Here is a 19,315-nt window from a genome sequence, read left to right on the forward strand (position 1 = left end):
GACAGTTTGAATGTGTGATCTCCATGCCATTCAAATAGAATAAATTCAGATCTTTTGAGATTCAAATTCACCCCCTTGTGGGTGGACTCTGATAATTACCCGGTCTTGCAGCAGACACTGAATATGAGGCATTTCATATGCAGTCATGAGGCTGGAAAAAAATGTTTTTCATCTTGTTGGGATGAGATCTGAAAACTTTTTGAAGATGTGGCTGGGCTGGTGGCTGAAGAGCTTACGTAACAGATGGTTCTTTAAAACTTTATTAAAAGTGCTGGGCCTCTGGGCCTCATGTGGATGGTCCCACCAGAGACACCAGAATGAAAAAGGAAAGCCTAGTTCGGTCTTTGCATTCTACTTGGACACGCAGTTCACTAAAATTTAGGAAGTCTGCCGCCAATATAATCTTGGGCTGGAGGGGGTGGGGTGTTTACCAGTCTACCAGTGAAGGAACTGGTAGAGTGGGGAAACCGGGATAGCTGTTTCTCAGATTTCCGGCAAGTGAGTGAACGTGCGGCCATATGGCTGTCTCCTCGGTGGGCCGGGACGCTCGGCCACTCCAGGACTCCCGGGGCCCACGGTGGGGCCTTTTCGGACTGAATGCTGAGGGGTTAATGAAGCCGGGAGACCCTGGAGAGCAGGCCAGCTCTTTGGAGAAGAGCGGTCCACTGAATTCAACATCTCTTTTCTCCTTTAGGTTGTTCAAATGGGTGTTTAACTCCCCCCTCCAGCCCCTGACCCGACACGCGCGCGGAGACACGCACGCACACCCACACACTCCCGCGTCCCTTCTGGCTTCCCCCCAGCTCGCAGAAATAGATCGCCGCCCTAGCCTCCCGTCCTCCGCCGCTGCGCTCAGACAGAGGTCGCCTCTCACTAGCTGGAAGACCCGGCAGCATTCACATCCCCCGCCCCAGGTCAGGGTGGGGTGGGAGGGGGTTAAGGCGGGGTGGTGAGGTTGGGGCAGGCGAGGGGACTGGAGCATGCGCCTCATCCTCATTGGCTGGCGGCTGGTGTCCGACCTAGTCCGGAACCCGCGTCCCCATTCACTGTCATCACCCCTCATCCCAGCCTTCCCCTTAGCCCCGTCTTACTTACCTCCCCACTCCTCCTCATCTTCCCCCTTTCCTTGCCAGCACCGTCACCCTCGGGGCTGGAAGGACTGCTCTCGGACACGCAGGAGGAGTAAACGAGGCAGGAGAGGGAGGCTGGAACTTCACAACTTCACACTTGTGATAGTGAGCGAGAGGGAAGCAGAGACGGGGGAAGGGGCGGAGAGGAGAAGTGAGGCGAGAGAGAGAGAGAGAGACCCCTGGCGATCCTGAGCCAGAGGGCGGGTGGAGGGAGGGGTAGAAGTCGCCCGAGCCGTCCGGGAGCAGCGGCAGCGGCACCGCCGCGGCGGCAGCACCAGCGGCTCCGCCGCCGTCTCCGCTGCCCGCCCGGAGCTCGGCCGCACTCGGATCCGCGCCCCGGGCAGCTGCGCCCTCGCCACCGCCGCCGCCTCCGCCCTCGCCGAGCCAAACCAAGGCGCCGGGACGCAGTCTTCACCGCATCTCGTAGCCCGCCATCTCCTCCCAGCGGCTTGGGGGCGGCTCCGGAGTTGCGAGACTGGACGGGGCTCAGGGGTCCTGACCCGCGACCCCGGGAGGAGGCGGAGGCACGCTCCCGCGAGCGGGTGGGTGAGCCGGCACCCCAGTCGCCCTTCGTTTTTTTCCGCCGGAGTTGAATCTGTGCTGCCCGTGTCCAGGTGCTGGGCTTCCGGACGGACACGGACCCCCTATCCCCGCCCGCGGCCGCCTTGTCATGCTGCCCAAAGTGGAGACGGAAGCCCTGGGACTGGCTCGATCGCATGGGGAACAGGGGCAGATGCCGGAAAACATGCAAGGTAAGGAGGCGCTGCGCGGCGCTCGGGCTCCCGCGGCCACGCCACCCCCGGGCTCGCTCTGCGGGCTTCAGCCGCCCACCCCTCGCGGGCGCTGGAGCTACCCGGCTGGGCTCTCGCGGCCGCCGGGCTGTGGGGCAGCTCGCGGGCGGCAGGCCCCCCACCCCAGGGACAGGCATAAAAGTTTATGGCTCTTGAACAATGCGGGGCGGAGGTTTTCCAAGCAATGCCTAATTGGCCGCTTCTAATTAAGAAAAGAGAGGCTTCGAGATCAATGGCAACCCGAGGCGGCGGGGGTGGGGGGGCGCCTTCAGGCTACAGATACTTCAGAATAATAAGATCATTCTAAGAAATGGAATGCCTCACTGGAAACCGGAGCAGGTTCTCAGTCACTGAATCGGTGAGAACTTTAATCAGTGCTCTTGTGTGGAGGGAAAAAACCCCGCCTAGCAAAGTCAACTACAGAAAGAGAAGATGACCCCGGAAAAGCTTGTCCTAGCGGCGTTAGAATGCATGTGGGCACCCCCAAACGCCCATGCGGACAACTGGGCGCCGGCATAATTTGGACAACTTCAGAACTGCAGGCAGAACTGAAGAGATCCAAAGTTACCCCAACCCCATCTTCTGCGCGGGTTTTGCCGAGTTAGTTGAGGGAGGGGGGCAGCGGTTTAGCTTAATGCCTCTGCTTCAGTTCGAGAACTGGGAGTATGGAAGTCCTATTTGTTTTCCCAGCTCTTGATTGCTGACAACAAAAAAAAACAAACTCTGCTGGCAATATTTTCGCCGCATTCCAAAACAGCAACTCTAGATCTGGCTGTATGAGCCCTTCAGAAGTTTATCGCAGTTGCTCTGGGCTGGGGAGGGAACAATGCTAGGAAAAGTCCCCGGCGCTCTTCCATCCTCGCCCCTTCCAGCGCGCAGGATGTGCGGGCAGGCGGGCCTGTGATCCCGGAACGCTTCCTGCCATCCCCTTGAGCGAACTTGAAAGGGCCGGGAAGGTGTTGAGAGCAGAGTCCGACCAGAGTTTGGGGTTGGTACACGCCGCGGTACGGGATAGGCGGCGCGCCTGCAGCGCTCTGCCCCGGGGACCCTGACGTCGCCCGGCTGGGCTGGGGGAACAGGGGGTGGCGGCAAGACGTGCGTTACGCTTCTGGGTCGCTTACCCCACCGTGATCCTGGGGTCTCTCCAACCCTCCAGGAAGGGCTGTGGAAGTCCCCTGGGGGCTGCGGCCCCTGAGACTAACTTGAGGGTTGGCTGCTGGAGGAACCCGGTTGGCCCAAACAGGCATTCTCGCCCTCACCTGGGATTCCCGCGAAGTGGGGACGTGGGGGACCCGGGCGCCGGGAGCCGGATCTGGGAACCCTCCGCCTGAGCTGCGGAGAGGGACAACCCTTTGGGCGCCCGTGAGGCCAGCGCGATCTTGGGTGCAAAAGGAAAGTTCCTGCTGCTCGTTCCGGCGCGCGCGTTTCTGAGACTCGGGAAAAGACGCTCAGAGAAACGCTGGATCAAGAAGCAGGGGAGGCAAGAATAACGGTTCAGGGGGTGGGGGGAAATGGGAGGGAAATGCCACTGTAATATTTTCCCTGTAAAGTTCGGGAGGGGAGTTCTTGACACGACCTACTGCCCCAAAGCAGAAGTTAGCCCTCCGTTGTGCCCAGGGCTCAGGAGAAGTCGCCGGCCGCTCGCTCACGCCGGGTTCGAAAACAGCGTGGGAAGGGCCACGGCACGACTTTTCCCTAGGCCACGCGGCCTACACCTCGAGGGCAGTCCCTGGGGATGGGACCCCATTACCATGCTTGCTCTGGTCTCCGCCGGGGATGCGCCCTAGTCGCCCTAATCCGATCAGAAAGGGGACCCGCCATTGGGTTGCGGGACAGCATAGCGCGTCCAACTTAGGGGGAATTTCTCTGCGTGCCTCTCTGCGGTCCTAGCTTTACAAGGCCCCACCGTCCTCTTCACTTTCTTAAGACAGGGACTTCTTTGCCCTAACGGATTCCGTTCTCCAAATGCCTACTTGGGTACAGCACCTGGGAAACTGAAAGATGCCTCAGTCTTGCACGGCGGCAACTGTCTCCCCACACGGACTCTTTGTCCAAGAGGGTCCCCACCCTCAACTCCGGTCCTTTTGGGGTTGGATCCCCGAGGTGGGCACCGAATCCTCCTGCAAACGTTTGCCTCGCTGTGCCCCTTAGGTGCGAAGTTTAGACTTTACTTTTTTGGGAGAATAAAAACAATAAAGTACAGTTTTTTCCCGTCCCTAAAACACGCCACAAAGCAATAGTTTAAGTTTGGGGAGAGATGGAGCTATAAACGAACTTCTCGAACCCTCAGTTCCCCCAAGCCCCCAGCTTCCCAAAACCCGAGCGCGGACCTCTTAGGGCTGGCACCGCTGGGAGGACTGCGCTCAGTATCTCTTTACTTGTTTTACGGAGCCCAAGCGCCTGCCTCTACCGGAACATCTTTCACGGGGACCCCACCCCCTATCTCCAAACTCTGGCTAACTCACTCGGGTTTAAGCCCCAGACCAGGGCTCTGTGGTTCGGGAAGAGATGGCTCAAACTCAGCGGGTCTGTGCTCGGCCCTCAGCCTCGAAGTGGTGCAAGTGACCGCACCTCCCCACGGCCCTTTCCGGAGGCCTGCAGAATCCATAAAGAAAAAAAGAACTTTATTTTAAAAAGAATAAGGAAAAGAACGAGTCATTGTCGAAGAGGCCACATTATGGTGATGGAGTGGCCGGGAACTTCGGGGATGCAGTGGGGGCTATTTCTCTCTTTCCTTTTTGGTAAACAAATCAGAGGAAACTTCTGTCCGGCCATCGGTTCCCCGCCCCCCCCGCCCCGCCCCCTGCAAGTGCCACTGATTAACTTAAACTCGACTGCTTTAGTGCGCCTGTATGTAGCCGAGCAAGGGGCGAGAGGCGAGTGTACCCCGGGGTTTCACAGGAAGGTGCCCGGAAGGGTTAGGGTGCCGGGCTGCGCGGACCTGCCCCTTACCGCAGGTACCCGTTGCGTCCGCCCTCCGACACCTGACCCTGGGTGAGTCTCGGGAAGGGATTAGGTCAGGTATTATCTCCCGGCCACTGTCCTTCCTGTGCATAGTTTATCCATCTTTTGGCTGCAAAGGGGCCTTCGCAGAGCTGCGTCCGGCGGAAGGCGGTTACTCGATCCCCGCAGTGAACCTCGCGGAGCCGCGGCCTGATTTCTGTTTAACTTTAACAGGGCGATCCGGAGGTGTTTATATTTTGCACTGATTATCGGAAACATGTGAAGTTTATCACAGGACTTTGCGACGAAACCAAACCCTCGTGTGTATCTTTTCCTTTTTCTCTCTTTCTGCCCGGCGTCCTCTCTCTTTTCCTTCTCTATTTTTACAGGAGATTTTCAAGTGTGAAGAGGTGAAAGTATCCAGAACAGGAGTCCTGTCGATATGGAGCTGAATGTTTCAATTAATCTAACAGATTTGAACGTAGGGAGCAGCAGGCTGTGGTTCAAGTGGGGCTTGCTGCTGAGAAGCAGGTTTCTGGGGCTTCAGGCTCTCCGTCAAGTGTTTGCAAGTCGGAGTTGCTCTCCTGTTGAGCGAGGTGTACTTGCAGCAAACTTAGTTCAAGAGTGGGAGACTGTGTGTGCTTGTTTCTCTCTCCTAGGCAAAGGTGACATTTTTGGATCTTTAGGAGGTTTAAAGTTCTAAATTGTTATTTTCTGCAATTCGTGTTTCTATTCTGATTTGCTGCCTTGCAGTTATGAGCTATGTGTTCAACAGTGGTAAGTTTAAAATTCTTAACAAAACAAGTGGGAATTCTTTTTCAGTTAAAAAATAGGAAGTGCGTGCTCGCTGAGTCCAAAAGATCTTTTACTTTCATTGTATAAAAATAGTTTTTCACTACACCTGGATAAAAAAATATTTTTATTTTATATTTTACCTGTGATATTTGCCCACCAATTACCAAAATGCTTCTCACTGCAGGATTACAACTTACCGTGTGAATTAATTAGCTACGTATATACATTTCTTTTGTTTCAGTGTCTCAGTTTAAAATGGTGAATTACTCCTATGATGAAGATCTTGAAGAGCTCTGCCCGGTGTGTGGAGATAAAGTGTCTGGATACCATTATGGGCTCCTCACCTGTGAAAGCTGCAAGGTTTGCTTACACATTGCTACCTGACAAATACAAGGTTCAAAACCAAAATAAACCATTAGATTGCTTTCTAAAGCTAAATTTAGGCTGTCTTTTTTGGACTCAATTAAAAATGAGAGAAAAGTCTTAGGGAGATGATTCTTTGAAATATGTGTTTAATTCCAAAGGCAAAAAAAAAAAAATTATGCTGTTTAGAAAACTTTGCCAGTCTCATGGCTTTAAAATATTTTATTGTAGTAAAGTGATGTAACTGTAGAAAGACTTCTATTTCTAACAGTCCTAAATATTGATTTTGCTTGACTTATATATATTTAAAGCATCGTTGTTCTTGAGAGGAAACATGACAAAGTATTTCCCAAATATATTTTAACTTCAGACTATTCTGTGCTGCAAGTCTAAACATTTTTTATCCACAGGTAAAAGTCTAAATTCTCAACTGTGTGATTTTATCCTTATTTATTCCAAAAACAATTCTTAAGATTTTTTTGAAATTTATATCATAAAGAATAAGAAACCACATCTCAGTTTATAGTTAAGTGTAGCTTTCATAAATAAATTATATGACCTATTTAAATGCAAGAAGTTTTAATATGTAAAATGTACTTTATTGTTCCTAATAATCTCAACCATACATCAAGAATTTATCTCAGACCTTTTTAATATATTCCCAGTCAACTTGATACTTGCTATTTTTCAACATTTTTTAAAGGAGAAAGCTCAGTTACAAATACTTAAACCACTGGCAGGAAAATCCTTTCATTCTCTATAACAAAGTAAGATTGTTTCACTTTATGGCTAGTAGGATAAACATAAAGAATATACCATCCTGGTAAAGCTATTATTGTATTATGAAGCTACAAAATTTGTTTTTGATGAATTCTTTTGGGTGCAATATAAGAAAAACACTGTGCTAAAATTCAGCTCTCTGCTACATATGATTTTCTTTTCCATTAGTTTCACCTTTCTTTGTTTTTTTTTAACAGAGTTCCCCAACTTGAATGTATTCCAATGGAATTATGAACACTTACCCATTTTACTCTTTAAATCCTTTTGCTCTTGGGGCGCCTGGGTGGCTCAGTCGTTAAGCGTCTGCCTTCGGCTCGGGTCATGATCCCGGAGTCCTGGGATCGAGCCCCACATCGGGCTCCCTGCTCTGCGGGAAGCCTGCTTCTCCCTCTCCCACTCCCCCTGCTTGTGTTCCTGCTCTCGCTCTCTCTCTCTCTGTCAAATAAATTAAAAAAAAAAAATCTTTAAAAAAAATAAATAAATAAATAAATAAATCCTTTTGCTCTTAACTATCAAGTGCTGACGTTTGTAAAAAAAAGAAAAAAAATATCTGGGGTGTTTTGCTATTCAATTTTCCACTGTTATTTTACAATAGTTTGCCACTAAAATTCTATCAGACTGCTTACAAACAGTGCAGATCTCCATGAGTACCTTACCTGGAATAGATTAATAAGAAAACAGATGTGTGTGTGTTTTTTTTAATACTAGTCAATATAGAATGTATTTTTCTCTGACTGTTGAGATGAAATGGTGTGTATCCAAATCTCCCCGAGATTTGATATAATTTTAGGAATAGAACTCAAATGCTAGAAAAATCTCCACTTTGGCCCGGTGCTGTTTTGGAGGGTCGATCTTGTTAAAATGTGAAACAAACCACAGAACCACGGAAGGGCTCATTGGTTCAATGAAAAGATTTATTGGTGATTTCCTTAAAATGAAACAATGGAAAAGATGGGTGTTAGATTTTTAATATGCCTCACTATTTTCTCTGTCTTGTAGGGATTTTTTAAGCGAACAGTCCAAAATAATAAAAGGTACACATGTATAGAAAACCAGAACTGCCAAATTGATAAAACACAGAGAAAGCGTTGTCCTTACTGTCGATTTCAAAAATGTCTAAGTGTTGGAATGAAGCTAGAAGGTAAGTTTCTTCCAAAGACTACTGCCTGTTAAAACTCTCCAAGGACATAAGATTTAAAATAACATTGTACTTAGAATATGATAACATTATTTTCCTAGTCTTTTAACACCGTGGACAATAACGTAAGATCTTTTATATGTTTTGTCAGCAGAGATGTCTGAGTATCATTTAAACACTGGGGACATCTACTAGGAAAAAATTTAAATATCAGAGTTTCCCTCCCCCCACTTTTTTTTTTTTTTTTTTTTAGTTTGGCGAGCAGATGGATTTGACGCTAAAAAGGCCAGGTTAGATGAAAACAAGACTAACGTGATTCAACTGAGAAGAGGTTTTAAACATTTGCAAAAATTAAAAAAAAATACTTTTAAGTTTTCAGATCGGATGCTCTAGTAAAAGTCTGATTTTAATCTTTTAAATTGTTTACTTGTCACAATTGTTACTATTAATTTCATGGCTCCTGAGCAAGAGTTAAAGCCTTTAATTGTGCAATGGGGTTTCTCGTGTAGATTATCAATTTTGATAGTGTGGGAAAGCACGTTTCTTTTTTTTAAGATAATGATGAAGGCTGCGAAATGAAGTTGAAAAGTAGGACACATGAAAAATAATGAACTATTAAATCGGTAGCATTGGTTTGACAGGAATAAGGTAGTGGTTCCCCAAAAGCCATGTTAGACTTTACGTTGTGAGAGTAAACTGTATTTACAATGTACAGGTTGGCAGGGAGGAAAGTTAATATGTGGTCGCTGTAAGTAAGTAGTCTGTAGTTCATGGACTATTTTGGTGTGTTGCTGTTTCTTAGCCTCCAGCCTACTGACTTTCCACAGATTAACTACAGTGCAAATAAAGTAATAATAAGAGATACATGTCACCGTTATGTGCCAGATACAAGAGTGCATTTTAGTTGATCAATGAGGCACAGGCTAGTTGTGTGTGGAGCTTTCCTGTGATGTGGCACTCAGACTTGATAGAAATACTCAAAAGATTTCAAATAAATCTGCTAAATTGCTAATAGATTCTTTCCCAATAGAAGTAGCCACTTTGGGGGCGCCTGGGTGGCTCAGTTGGTTAAGCGACTGCCTTCGGCTCAGGTCATGGTCCCGGAGTCCTGGGATCGAGTCCCACATCGGGCTCCCGGCTCGGCGGGGAGCCTGCTTCTCCCTCTGACCCTCTCCCCTCTCATGCTGTTTCTCTCTCTCTCTCTCTCAAATAAATAAATAAAATCTTTTAAAAAAAAAAAGAAGTAGCCACTTTGGTTATCATTGGAACTGTTAACTCTGTATTGCTTTTATTTTATTTATTTTTTAAGATTTTATTTATTTCAGAGAGAGAGCAAGCATGAATGGGGGGAGGGGGAGAGGGAGAAGCAGACTCCCTGCTGAGCAGAGAGGCGCCCTGGAGCTCAATTCCAGGACCTCAGGAATCTGAAGGCAGAGGCTTAACCGACTGAGCCACCCAGGTGCCCCTCTGTATTGCTATTAAGAAGAGATGGAGAAAGATCAAGAAAGAAATGCTCACTAATTTCTTTATTACCACTCACTTTATTATTTTCCAAACAGCAAAATATTGTGGGAGATGCATACTGTCGTATGAGACTCAAAATATAAAATGTCAAAGAGTAAATGTTGTGGGACGCCTGGCTGCCTCAGTCGGTAGAGCATGTGACACTTGATCTCGGGGGTCATGAGTTCAAACCCCACGTTGGGCATGGAGCCTACTTAACAAAACAAAACACACACACAAGTAAATGTTGTGGCTTCATATGATGTCATTTGATTTCTCTCTCTTTTTTTTTAATGAAAAGAAAAGGTTGCATTTCTTTACCTTAAAAAGTATTACTAAGTCACTCGTAGGGCATAACCATACTTCCTTAACAGTGATATGAAAAAGTGGAATATTCAATAAATTATCATCCAGATGAAAAACTTGCACAATATTCTAGATACCTAGCATTCACAATAAATGTTTAATGCTGTACTAATCCTAAGATCAAAAGCTCAAAAACTTAACCTCCAGCAATTTCAACATGTCAGAAGCTGTCAGAGGTCGCTGGTTTCTGTCTAATTGCCATTGGCCACTGTGGGCTTGGAGACTACTGCTAACTCACTTATTTGACATGGTCCCAGAGTCCACACAGCACTGTGATGGTAGACTGTCTTGACAGCTTCTGAAATGAATTTGCTTTAATTATGTCCAGTTCTTCTTAAATTAAAAACAATAACCGGTGGTTATCTGATGTGTGCTCATCAAGTCCAGGTGAAAATGATTTTCCAGGAAGAGCATGTGCCCAACCCTTTTGCAGCAAATTAGTCAAAACGGCTTTGAGGAATGAAGATATTCTCAGGGAAAATATTCACAACTCAATCCAGAAATGGGTTTTTTATTTTTTCCTCTTAGTAGTTTGGGTTTCCGTAAAGAGAATTCTGACATAACTGGCATAATAGAAACTGATACTCTTTCTTAGCAATCTGTAGTATCCCGTGTGTAGCAAAAATTATGAAATCCTCACTGTCTACCAAAGGGTTAATATGTCCCTATGCATCCAAAATACTTTTTTGATGACAAACACTTAAAGAGGAAAGAATTCAAAAATGGCTTGTGGGGTGGTGGGGGGGAATCTTTATGGGCCATTGTAATGAAAACAACCACACACCTAACACTTCTGGTCAATTTTCAACATTTCTCCATAGCTGGAGATGTAGAGAATGCTAATAGTTTGCATCTTATTTATACCCTTACTCCTTTTTTTTTATTTCCCCACAGCGGTAAGGGCTGACCGAATGCGCGGGGGAAGGAATAAATTTGGGCCAATGTACAAGAGAGACAGGGCCCTAAAGCAACAGAAAAAAGCCCTCATCCGAGCCAATGGACTTAAGCTAGAAGCCATGTCTCAGGTGATCCAAGCAATGCCCTCTGAGCTCACCATCTCTTCTGCCATTCAGAACATCCATTCTGCCTCCAAAGGCCTACCTCTGAACCACGCTGCCTTGCCTCCTACAGACTATGACAGAAGTCCCTTTGTAACATCCCCCATTAGCATGACAATGCCACCTCATGGCAGCCTGCAAGGTTACCAAACATACAGTCACTTTCCTAGCCGGGCCATCAAGTCTGAGTACCCAGATCCCTACACCAGCTCACCAGAGTCAATAATGGGCTATTCCTACATGGATAGTTACCAGACGAGCTCCCCGGCAAGCATCCCACATCTGATACTGGAACTTCTGAAGTGTGAGCCAGATGAGCCTCAAGTCCAGGCTAAAATCATGGCCTATTTGCAGCAAGAACAAGCTAACCGAAGCAAGCACGAAAAGCTGAGCACGTTTGGGCTTATGTGCAAAATGGCTGATCAAACCCTCTTCTCTATTGTTGAGTGGGCCAGGAGTAGTATCTTCTTCAGAGAACTTAAGGTACGTCATGGGCTATTACAACTTACAATCCCCCTTTCAAGAGAGACCTAACTGTTCCTAATTAATATATACTTGGTGTTGAAAATATGTTTTCCTTACTTTTCTTCTTTGTATGATTTACAGAGTAGAAGAATCTTAGGACCTTGACTTCAGGACTGTCACAGCTTAACTTGATGGGGCTTTTATTCTATGTAGCTCTTAGTTTAGGGGGGGATGGCATTTCATGTAAAGTATAGGGGAAAAAAAATTTTTTTTTCTGAATAGTAGAATGTCTTTACTTACTCCCTTTAACTCAGATGGTTTATGGCTAGAAAATTTAAGGCACTGTGAACCAGCACCTTGTGAACTTTTTAAAAAATTACCAAGTAAAAAGCTATATTATAATGGTGCCAATTTAAAAGAAAAAATGCCAGCGTTTAGTTGTGTTTAGACCCTAGAGAATGAAAATGATACCACTGGCTACTAGTGTCAAATAGGTATTTACTACCTGTTTACCTTGACATTAGGTTGGTAAAGCTTTGTTTTCAGAGCAGATTCCAATAGGATGTTTACTGTCATTGGATGGGGATTGGGCAAATGGTGAGTGCTAGTCTACTTGGCTCGGGTTTTAGTTCTCATAATCTATGTCTGTCGTTGATTTTAATGGATTGGTACATTGTAAACACAGTACATGTTTGTATAAAGATCTCTGTTTAACTACGTAATTATTTTATTTCCTGAAACTTAAGACTGAATTAATATAGGAAAGTGATATCGAAGTTTGGAATCCAAGAGTAGCTACCAAAGCACATTTGGTAGTCAGTGGTTTCATTCTCTGTTTTAAGAGCAAAGGTGAATCCTGGATTTGATTTCTCAGTATATCTGTTGCAAAATCAATTTCTTCCTTTTACTGTCATGGGTAGACATAGCTGCTAAAGATCTGTGGCTTCTGAACACCTAGGACTTTTGGAGGAGATTTAAAATCTTTGAGAGAAGGACAATACAAAGCCGACTTTTAATATAAAGGGTGGTTGTTGAAAACTGTCTGTGTAGATAGACCAGGGAATATGAAAGTTGTGTGCAAATGGGAGACAGCGCTTTTCGTAGCAGTCTTTACTAAGCACTGCGATTTGTACAGGGAAACAAAAAAGTTATCTGAACAGAGCCAAAGAAGTTGATAGAATACTACCACCAGGCGGTTAAGAGTGTTGACGTATCCAGCTCTTTACTCTCTTGTACTTTATCTCTCCATTTAAAGAGGGCTGAAAGTGGAGATAGATACCAAATGCAGAGGACAAGCAGAATGAGTTGAGTTAGCACGGTCAGGCCAGATATTTTCTGGGTATGTAACCACTCTGTGATAATCAAAGCGTTTTTCATGAAAAACAAAAACAAAGAAAACTTTCTGGTGTTCTTACACTCACAGCTTTGTCCTTCAGACGGCCAGTAAGGTATCTGAAATGAAAAAGAAAACGATAATTTTAGATACAACATTAAGAAATGTAAAAGTGAGGAAAGCACGACTGACCTTTGCGGGCAGATGGACTCACTTTGAGTTAGAGCTTTGTTTGCTATGACTTAATAACTGAATAACTGTGTCTTCGTAGGCAGGATGTTAATTTCTAGGCTTAGTTTTCCCATCTGTAAAATTATACCTGTGGTGTTTATGGTATAGGGGGTATGGAGGGCATAACAATACTTTCACCATTGACGAGGTTTTGCAAGGAAGAAATGAGACCATGTAGGCAAAATATCTAGGACTGGTAGCCTGGCATACATTTCATACTCAATAAATTAGTGTTCTTTTAAAATCATCATTATTGTGGTTTTATGACAAGTGTCTGGAGATTTTACATAATACTATCTGATATTCAGCATAAAAATAAGCAGTTGTGCTTTTTCCTAGTTTGACATTGGGAAACAATATCACCACATATGTTATAGAGTAGTGCAATTCTATAATAAACAGTCATAAGTACTACTAATTGAGGACTTAAATTTGCCAGACAGTAAGTTGGGTGTAAGATGAATGCAAAGTTGAGTTAGACAAAAAATATTTCCTCTCAAAGATTTATGATAAGACAGTTTCATAAATATCTATTTAAAAAAGACAGCTGAAGTTGTATTTCACAAATACACAGGGGAAGAAATTATGCATATCATTTACATGTCAAAAAGGAAACATTATGAAGAGAATATAGACAGCCACAGGTAGGATTTTAAGAGTGCTAGGAAAGCACTCTTCCTTTCCAAAACTCTCTTTTCCTCCCCCCTGTAGCTAAATTCTACAAGATTCTTTTATGGGGTGTGAGGTTTCATATTTGGCTAAAATGTAAATCCTTTGGGAATGGGGCAGATTAAAGCATTATCAGTCATTTATATTGTTATTTAATGCATTTATCAGTCTTTCATGAGAAGATGCTTTGAAAAAAGGAAAGGGAAAGAAAGTACAGACATTAGTGGGGGTGCTTAAAAGGGGTAGGAAGTGCCCCCAGGAAAGAAAGACAAACTTGACCCACTTCCTGTTTTGCCTTGAGCTTGCATTGAAAAGAGTGATTCAATATAAGTATTTTTCAGAGAAGAAAAAGTAGAATTTAGAATAATTTAGGGGCAGTTTAAATTTAGAGTTAGAAGGTGACTGTTCACATTTGAAAGAATTCCTTTTCCTTGCGTTTATAAATTTGTCACAAAATAGAGCAAGTTGTTGGACGCCAACATTGAGACATGTGCATCGCCATGTATTTTTCCAGGGCAATGCCTTTCAAGTTTTTAAACTATGACCTGCAGTAAGAATATATTTTACATTGGAACTTGGTGTACCGAAACAGATCTTTCCCTCTCTACCACACACACACACACACACACACACACAGAGAAACGTACATACACACATATAAAATGAACCAGAGTTTGACTAGACATTACATGACCTTCTCCATGCTAATCACTTGATATTTTCTACTCTATTCTGCTTTAGTCTAATTTACATGTTTTTAAAAATTTCCAGTCATCACCCACTGAATTGGTTACATGACCCACTAATGAGGCATGACCTGCAGTTCAAGAAACATTGCTCTAGGGAAGGTTTTGTAGGCCATCCATTGGGCATTGCCTACCTGGCATTGCTAAGTGCAAGTCCTGAAAAGGCCTCTTTCCTCTGGCATGGCTTCCAACACATCCCCGAAACCTACAGCCCAGTCCTCACCCTATCTTCCTGCAAAATTGTGATTTTTAAATAGTCCTTTGGGAAGATCAATGCTCCCCTTTAAACCTTTGTCTTTTTCTTGTAACTTCACAACAAATTACCCATCAAGTGATATACAGGCAGATTGCTTATACCTCTATGACCCCAAGATGAAAAGTCACATATTTGTTCCGGGAGAGTAATAGGATAATAAGGCAGTTTTGCAAATGACCCCTTGCTCATTATTCCAGGACAAGTTACACTCTCTACCATGTATAAAAGGAGAGAATACAGATTTCATTTGTTTACTATTTAAGGTAACAGAAGGGTCAGAGGGAATTTGGTGGGTGGTTTTGTTTTTCTACATGGCTACAAGGTTCAAAAAAGATATTCTGGTTCCTATTCAAAATATTGTAATGAGAAAGAGGAAATTACAACTCCCAACCTCACAGTTCATGTAATAGCACATAAACAGCAAAAGAAAAAAAAAAGATTGTATACACCTAGAAACCATGCAATTTCAGAGCTGGAAGATGATTAGGGAAGAAGGGATGCAGACACATAAGTGAGCTGTTCTGTTTTTCTATACACCTGTAAGGGCCAATTCTAATTCCAGTCCAAAATACTGGCATGAGAACGATGAAATTAATACTATGAAATAGTAGCTTTCGAAACCGTACATATGCATCGGAAGATATTCCAGGCCTAGAAACCAGATTTTTCCCGAGTTTGAAGACATGGTGGAGATCATTTGACCCACCTCTTGATTTTACCTATGAAGAAACTGAAGGAGGAGTGGAATTGTGACTTGGCTCAAGATGATGCAGCTACTAAATGTCAGAATTGGGACTGGCAGATTCAGGTTCTGAAAAGCAGTACTTTGTACAGCCCCCCTCCCCACCCCCAAGAAACACACACAAATAGGCAGTGTAACCTTTGACTCTGAAAACACAGGTCTTTGCCAGTGAAGCTAAAGCAAATCTCTAGGTTATCAGAAGTCCATCACTACCATCCAATTACTAAATCACTAATAATCAGTGAGACAGATTTTCTCTGAGCTCAGACGACCCCCTGGGAGTGAATGAGTCACTTTAGAAAGCTACAATAATTCTTTCAGGCCACTGGGGTATCATTCAGTAGAGTGGATCTACCAGCTAGCACTTCTGAGCCTCGAGAGCATGTCCAGAGCATTCTTTAATACCTTACCCTCTACAGATAGTGTACTCTGTGGGAGAAATCTGGTTCAGCAACAACATGGGTTGTGCTCAGCAGTTAAAATGGCTCAGTACAATTCTACTTGATGCCCGCATAGTCAGCATGGGTTACTTTTTATGTATGTTTGTGAAAAGATACGGAAAGAGAATACAAGTTTGCAATCAGGTGATAGATGAGCCACTAATTATAAATGTATTAGAAGTGTTTCTGAGGTAATATCGTAAATCCCACGCACCTTCTAATCTTCAAATCTTACAATGGCCAATACTCTTGGACTTTTTTTCCTTGTGTTTTTGGAAATTAAAAGCAAATTCAAGACCTCCTCACATTGGTGAAAGACCTGTCTTTGTGAGTCAAGAATATTGTACGTTTTCTTTGTTATTTTTCTCTCATCTATGTCTTAAATATCTCACAGACACAAGAGCAGTGAGAAACTAATTCCCACTTTGTTGAACAACTAATGAATCTGGAGGATCTATTTGATCTTCTAATGAGACCAGATGTCTTAAGAGGATTCTGGGAATGGATATATAAGAACTTCCCCTCGATGAATGATTCTGATACATGTAGGAATAAAAAAAAAAAAATCTAAATTAATCCTGACTGAAACACATAACTAGCATTTCTGTGGAAAATAGGTCTCAGAGACTCAGGAAGTTTGTGCCAAAGGAATTCAGCCATGCCGAAGCCAGCTTCTAAGCACGGTTTTGACTGGTGTGGAGGCTGGGGTAGGATTAAACCTTCCTTTTTCTCTGGTCCATCACAGAAGCTTTCTGAGCAGAGTCTTATTCATTTATTTCGAATATTCTAGATCCTTTTCCCCATGCCTTTGTTCACCTCTCCTAACCAATACAGGTTTATAGTCTGAGTTTAATTGGATCTGCCCCAGTTTTAAGCTGTGTTCTTTAGGAAGCTTATTTAGCCCTTTTCTGTGTGTGGGGTGGGGGGTGGGGGTAGAGAAAGCGCCTGCATAGTGTCTCCCCATTCACCTGCTGTCCAATCCCAGCATCCCCGCCACATGGTCCCGTGGCTTCCTAGAGTTACAGTAAACCATGTCATATACCCATGTTTTCAGTGCTCTGGATGCAAAGTGGTTACTCTGGAAGGAGATGATATGCAGGAAACAAACTTGAAAGTGATTTCCACTCCAGAAGAAGAGAGTTTTTTCTATCTGAAGGTGAATTAAAACATTCATTGCCATATCAGTTACTCATCACAAGATATCGGAATAAAATAAATCTGTCCTACATAGGTTTGCAAGGAAATGAGAAAACTAGCTTTTCTTCCTTCCACCAAAAGTGGGCATGGAACTTTTCTTCTGACCTTGTGAATTTGGAGAGAATTGGCAGGTTTGACTTGATGGCCTCTCAGGTCTCTTCAGGTGTCAGACATTCTGCTTCCGTGATTTCTTCCAGGCAGACCTGGTCTGGTTGATGGTGTTGAGATTTCTATTATTCTAGCCTTACTTGTTTATACATGTGCAACTGCAGTCATGTCTATAATCAGTTAAGGAATCCATTAGTTTAACCTTCTTGTTCACTATCCACAGGATGAATCCACTCTTCTCAGTCAACACCTGTTACTGTTATGACTGGCTCTTAGTGGGCAGCTGGAAATGCCCACCTGACCGCAGAGACCTGCATTCTTTACCTTCCCTGTTCTTTACAGGGATATCATGAAAGTACACCAGGCACCTTGAAACTGCTCTGTGCTAGTTCTTTTTATTAAGGTGTAATTTCTATCCCCTAAACTCACTCTTCAGTGTACAGTCAAATATAAAACAATCTATCACCTCCCCAAATTCTCCTGTGCTCCTTCACAGTCCAGGCCTCCCCCTACCCAGCTCCTGTCAATCCCTGTTTTTGTCCTTATAGTTTGTGATTCCTTTTTTTTTTTTAAGTCAGCTCTACACTCAACATGGGGCTCGAACTTACGACCCTGAGATCAAGAGTCACATGCTCTGTTGACTGAAGCAGCCAGGCGCCCCAGTGTGTAGTTACTTTTTAAAAGTATTAACTTTGCTTTATTCTGTGAGTATACGTTTATAAACTGCAAACTCCGTTTAGACTCTTGACTTCCTGAAGCTTGGTTTCCGTGTGGTGGTCAGCGTTCTGGTGGTTTCCATGCACACATATCCTCCATGGGAAGCCAGGGTGTTTGGTGGGAGTGTTAGTAGTGATGATCAAAGCTTCATACTGGCTTTGCTTGTTACACCGATAAGCTTCCTGTTCCTATTAATCTATTCGATATCTCCTAGAATCACGGGGAGCACATGAGAATAGCCAACCGCACCCAAGTAATCCATGTTTAACTGGCTTGGCCATCATCAGGTGTTTGAATATGAACAACGAGAATAGGAAGAAAATCAACACTTTCCTTGCTGTGCTCAAGGTCAGATGGTGAAGGGGAGAGTCCCGTTTTTGGGGCGCTCACTATCTGCTTGCTGTAGTACTGGGTGCTTTCAGGCCATTTTCTGGTTTGATCCTTAGGACAGCTCTGTGAAGTGAGCACAGGATAAGGTCTTCCTTGGGTGAGAGAGTTGAGTAAAGACGTGGACTATTGCTATCACACAATGTTTTTTACAGAGGATATGTCCGTCCAACCCTTGTCATGCTTGGGCTCATAGTGGCCCACAGAAACACTGAGTTACTTGATTAGTTAGTAAAGGTTTGCCACCTTCTTTTTATTTTATTTTTTTATTTTGGGGGGAGAGGGGAGGAGGGAAAGGGAGAAAGAGAATCTTAAGCAGGTTCCATGCCTAGCACGGAGCCCGATGTGGGGATTGATCTCACAACCCAGAGATCATGACCTGAGCCAAAATCAAGAGTCAGATGTTTAACCTATGGAGCCACCCATGTGCCCTGCCACCTCCTTTTTGAACCAACCAATCCCTTCAATTAATCTGTTAGTACCAGCAAAATTAACAAAGGTACTTGAATCAGTTTGGTTTCCAAGGAGCAGGGATGAGAAAGATGGGGAAAAAAGCAAAGACATGGAAAAAACCTGGGGAGGTCATTTACATCCAAAGCTTGTGGTACATTAACAGTTGAGAGTTTAAGGAAGACTCAAGGTCACAGAAAACACTTCCATTTTTCCTTGACTACAGAGTTTGGACAATGGAGGATAATAATAGCTGCCATTTATTGAGCTTTACTATGAGTCAGACAATTGTTAAGTGCTCTACATGTGTTCTCTCATTTAACACTCCCTAATCCCTGTGAAGTAGGCATGATTATGCCCTATATGCAGATTAGGATACCAAGACCTAGAGACATCTACTGACCTGCCCCAAGTTACACAGTTAATAGTAGTAATGTTATCATTTTTTTTTTTAAAGATTTTTTTTATTTATTTGACACAGAGAGACATAGCAAGAGAGGGAACACAAGCAGGGGGAGTGGGAGAGGGAGAAGCAGGCTTCCCGCCGAGCAGGGAGCCCAATGCGGGGCTCGATCCCAGGACCCTGGGATCACGACCTGAGCCGAAGGCAGACGCTTAACGACTGAGCCACCCAGGCGCCCCAGTAATGTTATCATTAAAACAGAAAACATAGGGGCACCTGGGTGGCTCAACTGCTTAAACGTCTG

General features: G+C 44.3%; 1 protein-coding gene across 7 annotated transcripts in view; it reads left to right on the top strand.

Moving 5' to 3' along the window:
- NR5A2 (nuclear receptor subfamily 5 group A member 2) overlaps nucleotides 1-19,315 on the top strand; it is a 116,274-nt gene that overhangs the window by 10,188 nt on the left and 86,771 nt on the right. The window contains exons 1-5 of one of the 7 annotated variants that reach the window (XM_031024016.2): nucleotides 988-1,235; nucleotides 1,745-1,882; nucleotides 5,901-6,019; nucleotides 7,802-7,943; nucleotides 10,704-11,350. In XM_031024016.2, coding sequence (XP_030879876.1) covers nucleotides 1,801-1,882; nucleotides 5,901-6,019; nucleotides 7,802-7,943; nucleotides 10,704-11,350 — 990 coding nt within the window. In that variant the 5' untranslated portion in view covers nucleotides 988-1,235; nucleotides 1,745-1,800. The other 6 variants (XM_006729555.3, XM_081824960.1, XM_081824959.1 and 3 more) reach the window with 6 other exon arrangements.

This window comes from Leptonychotes weddellii, chromosome 6 (genome assembly GCF_054177405.1).
Source record: "Leptonychotes weddellii isolate Sample4059 chromosome 6, ASM5417740v2, whole genome shotgun sequence".
NCBI lineage: Eukaryota > Metazoa > Chordata > Mammalia > Carnivora > Phocidae > Leptonychotes > Leptonychotes weddellii.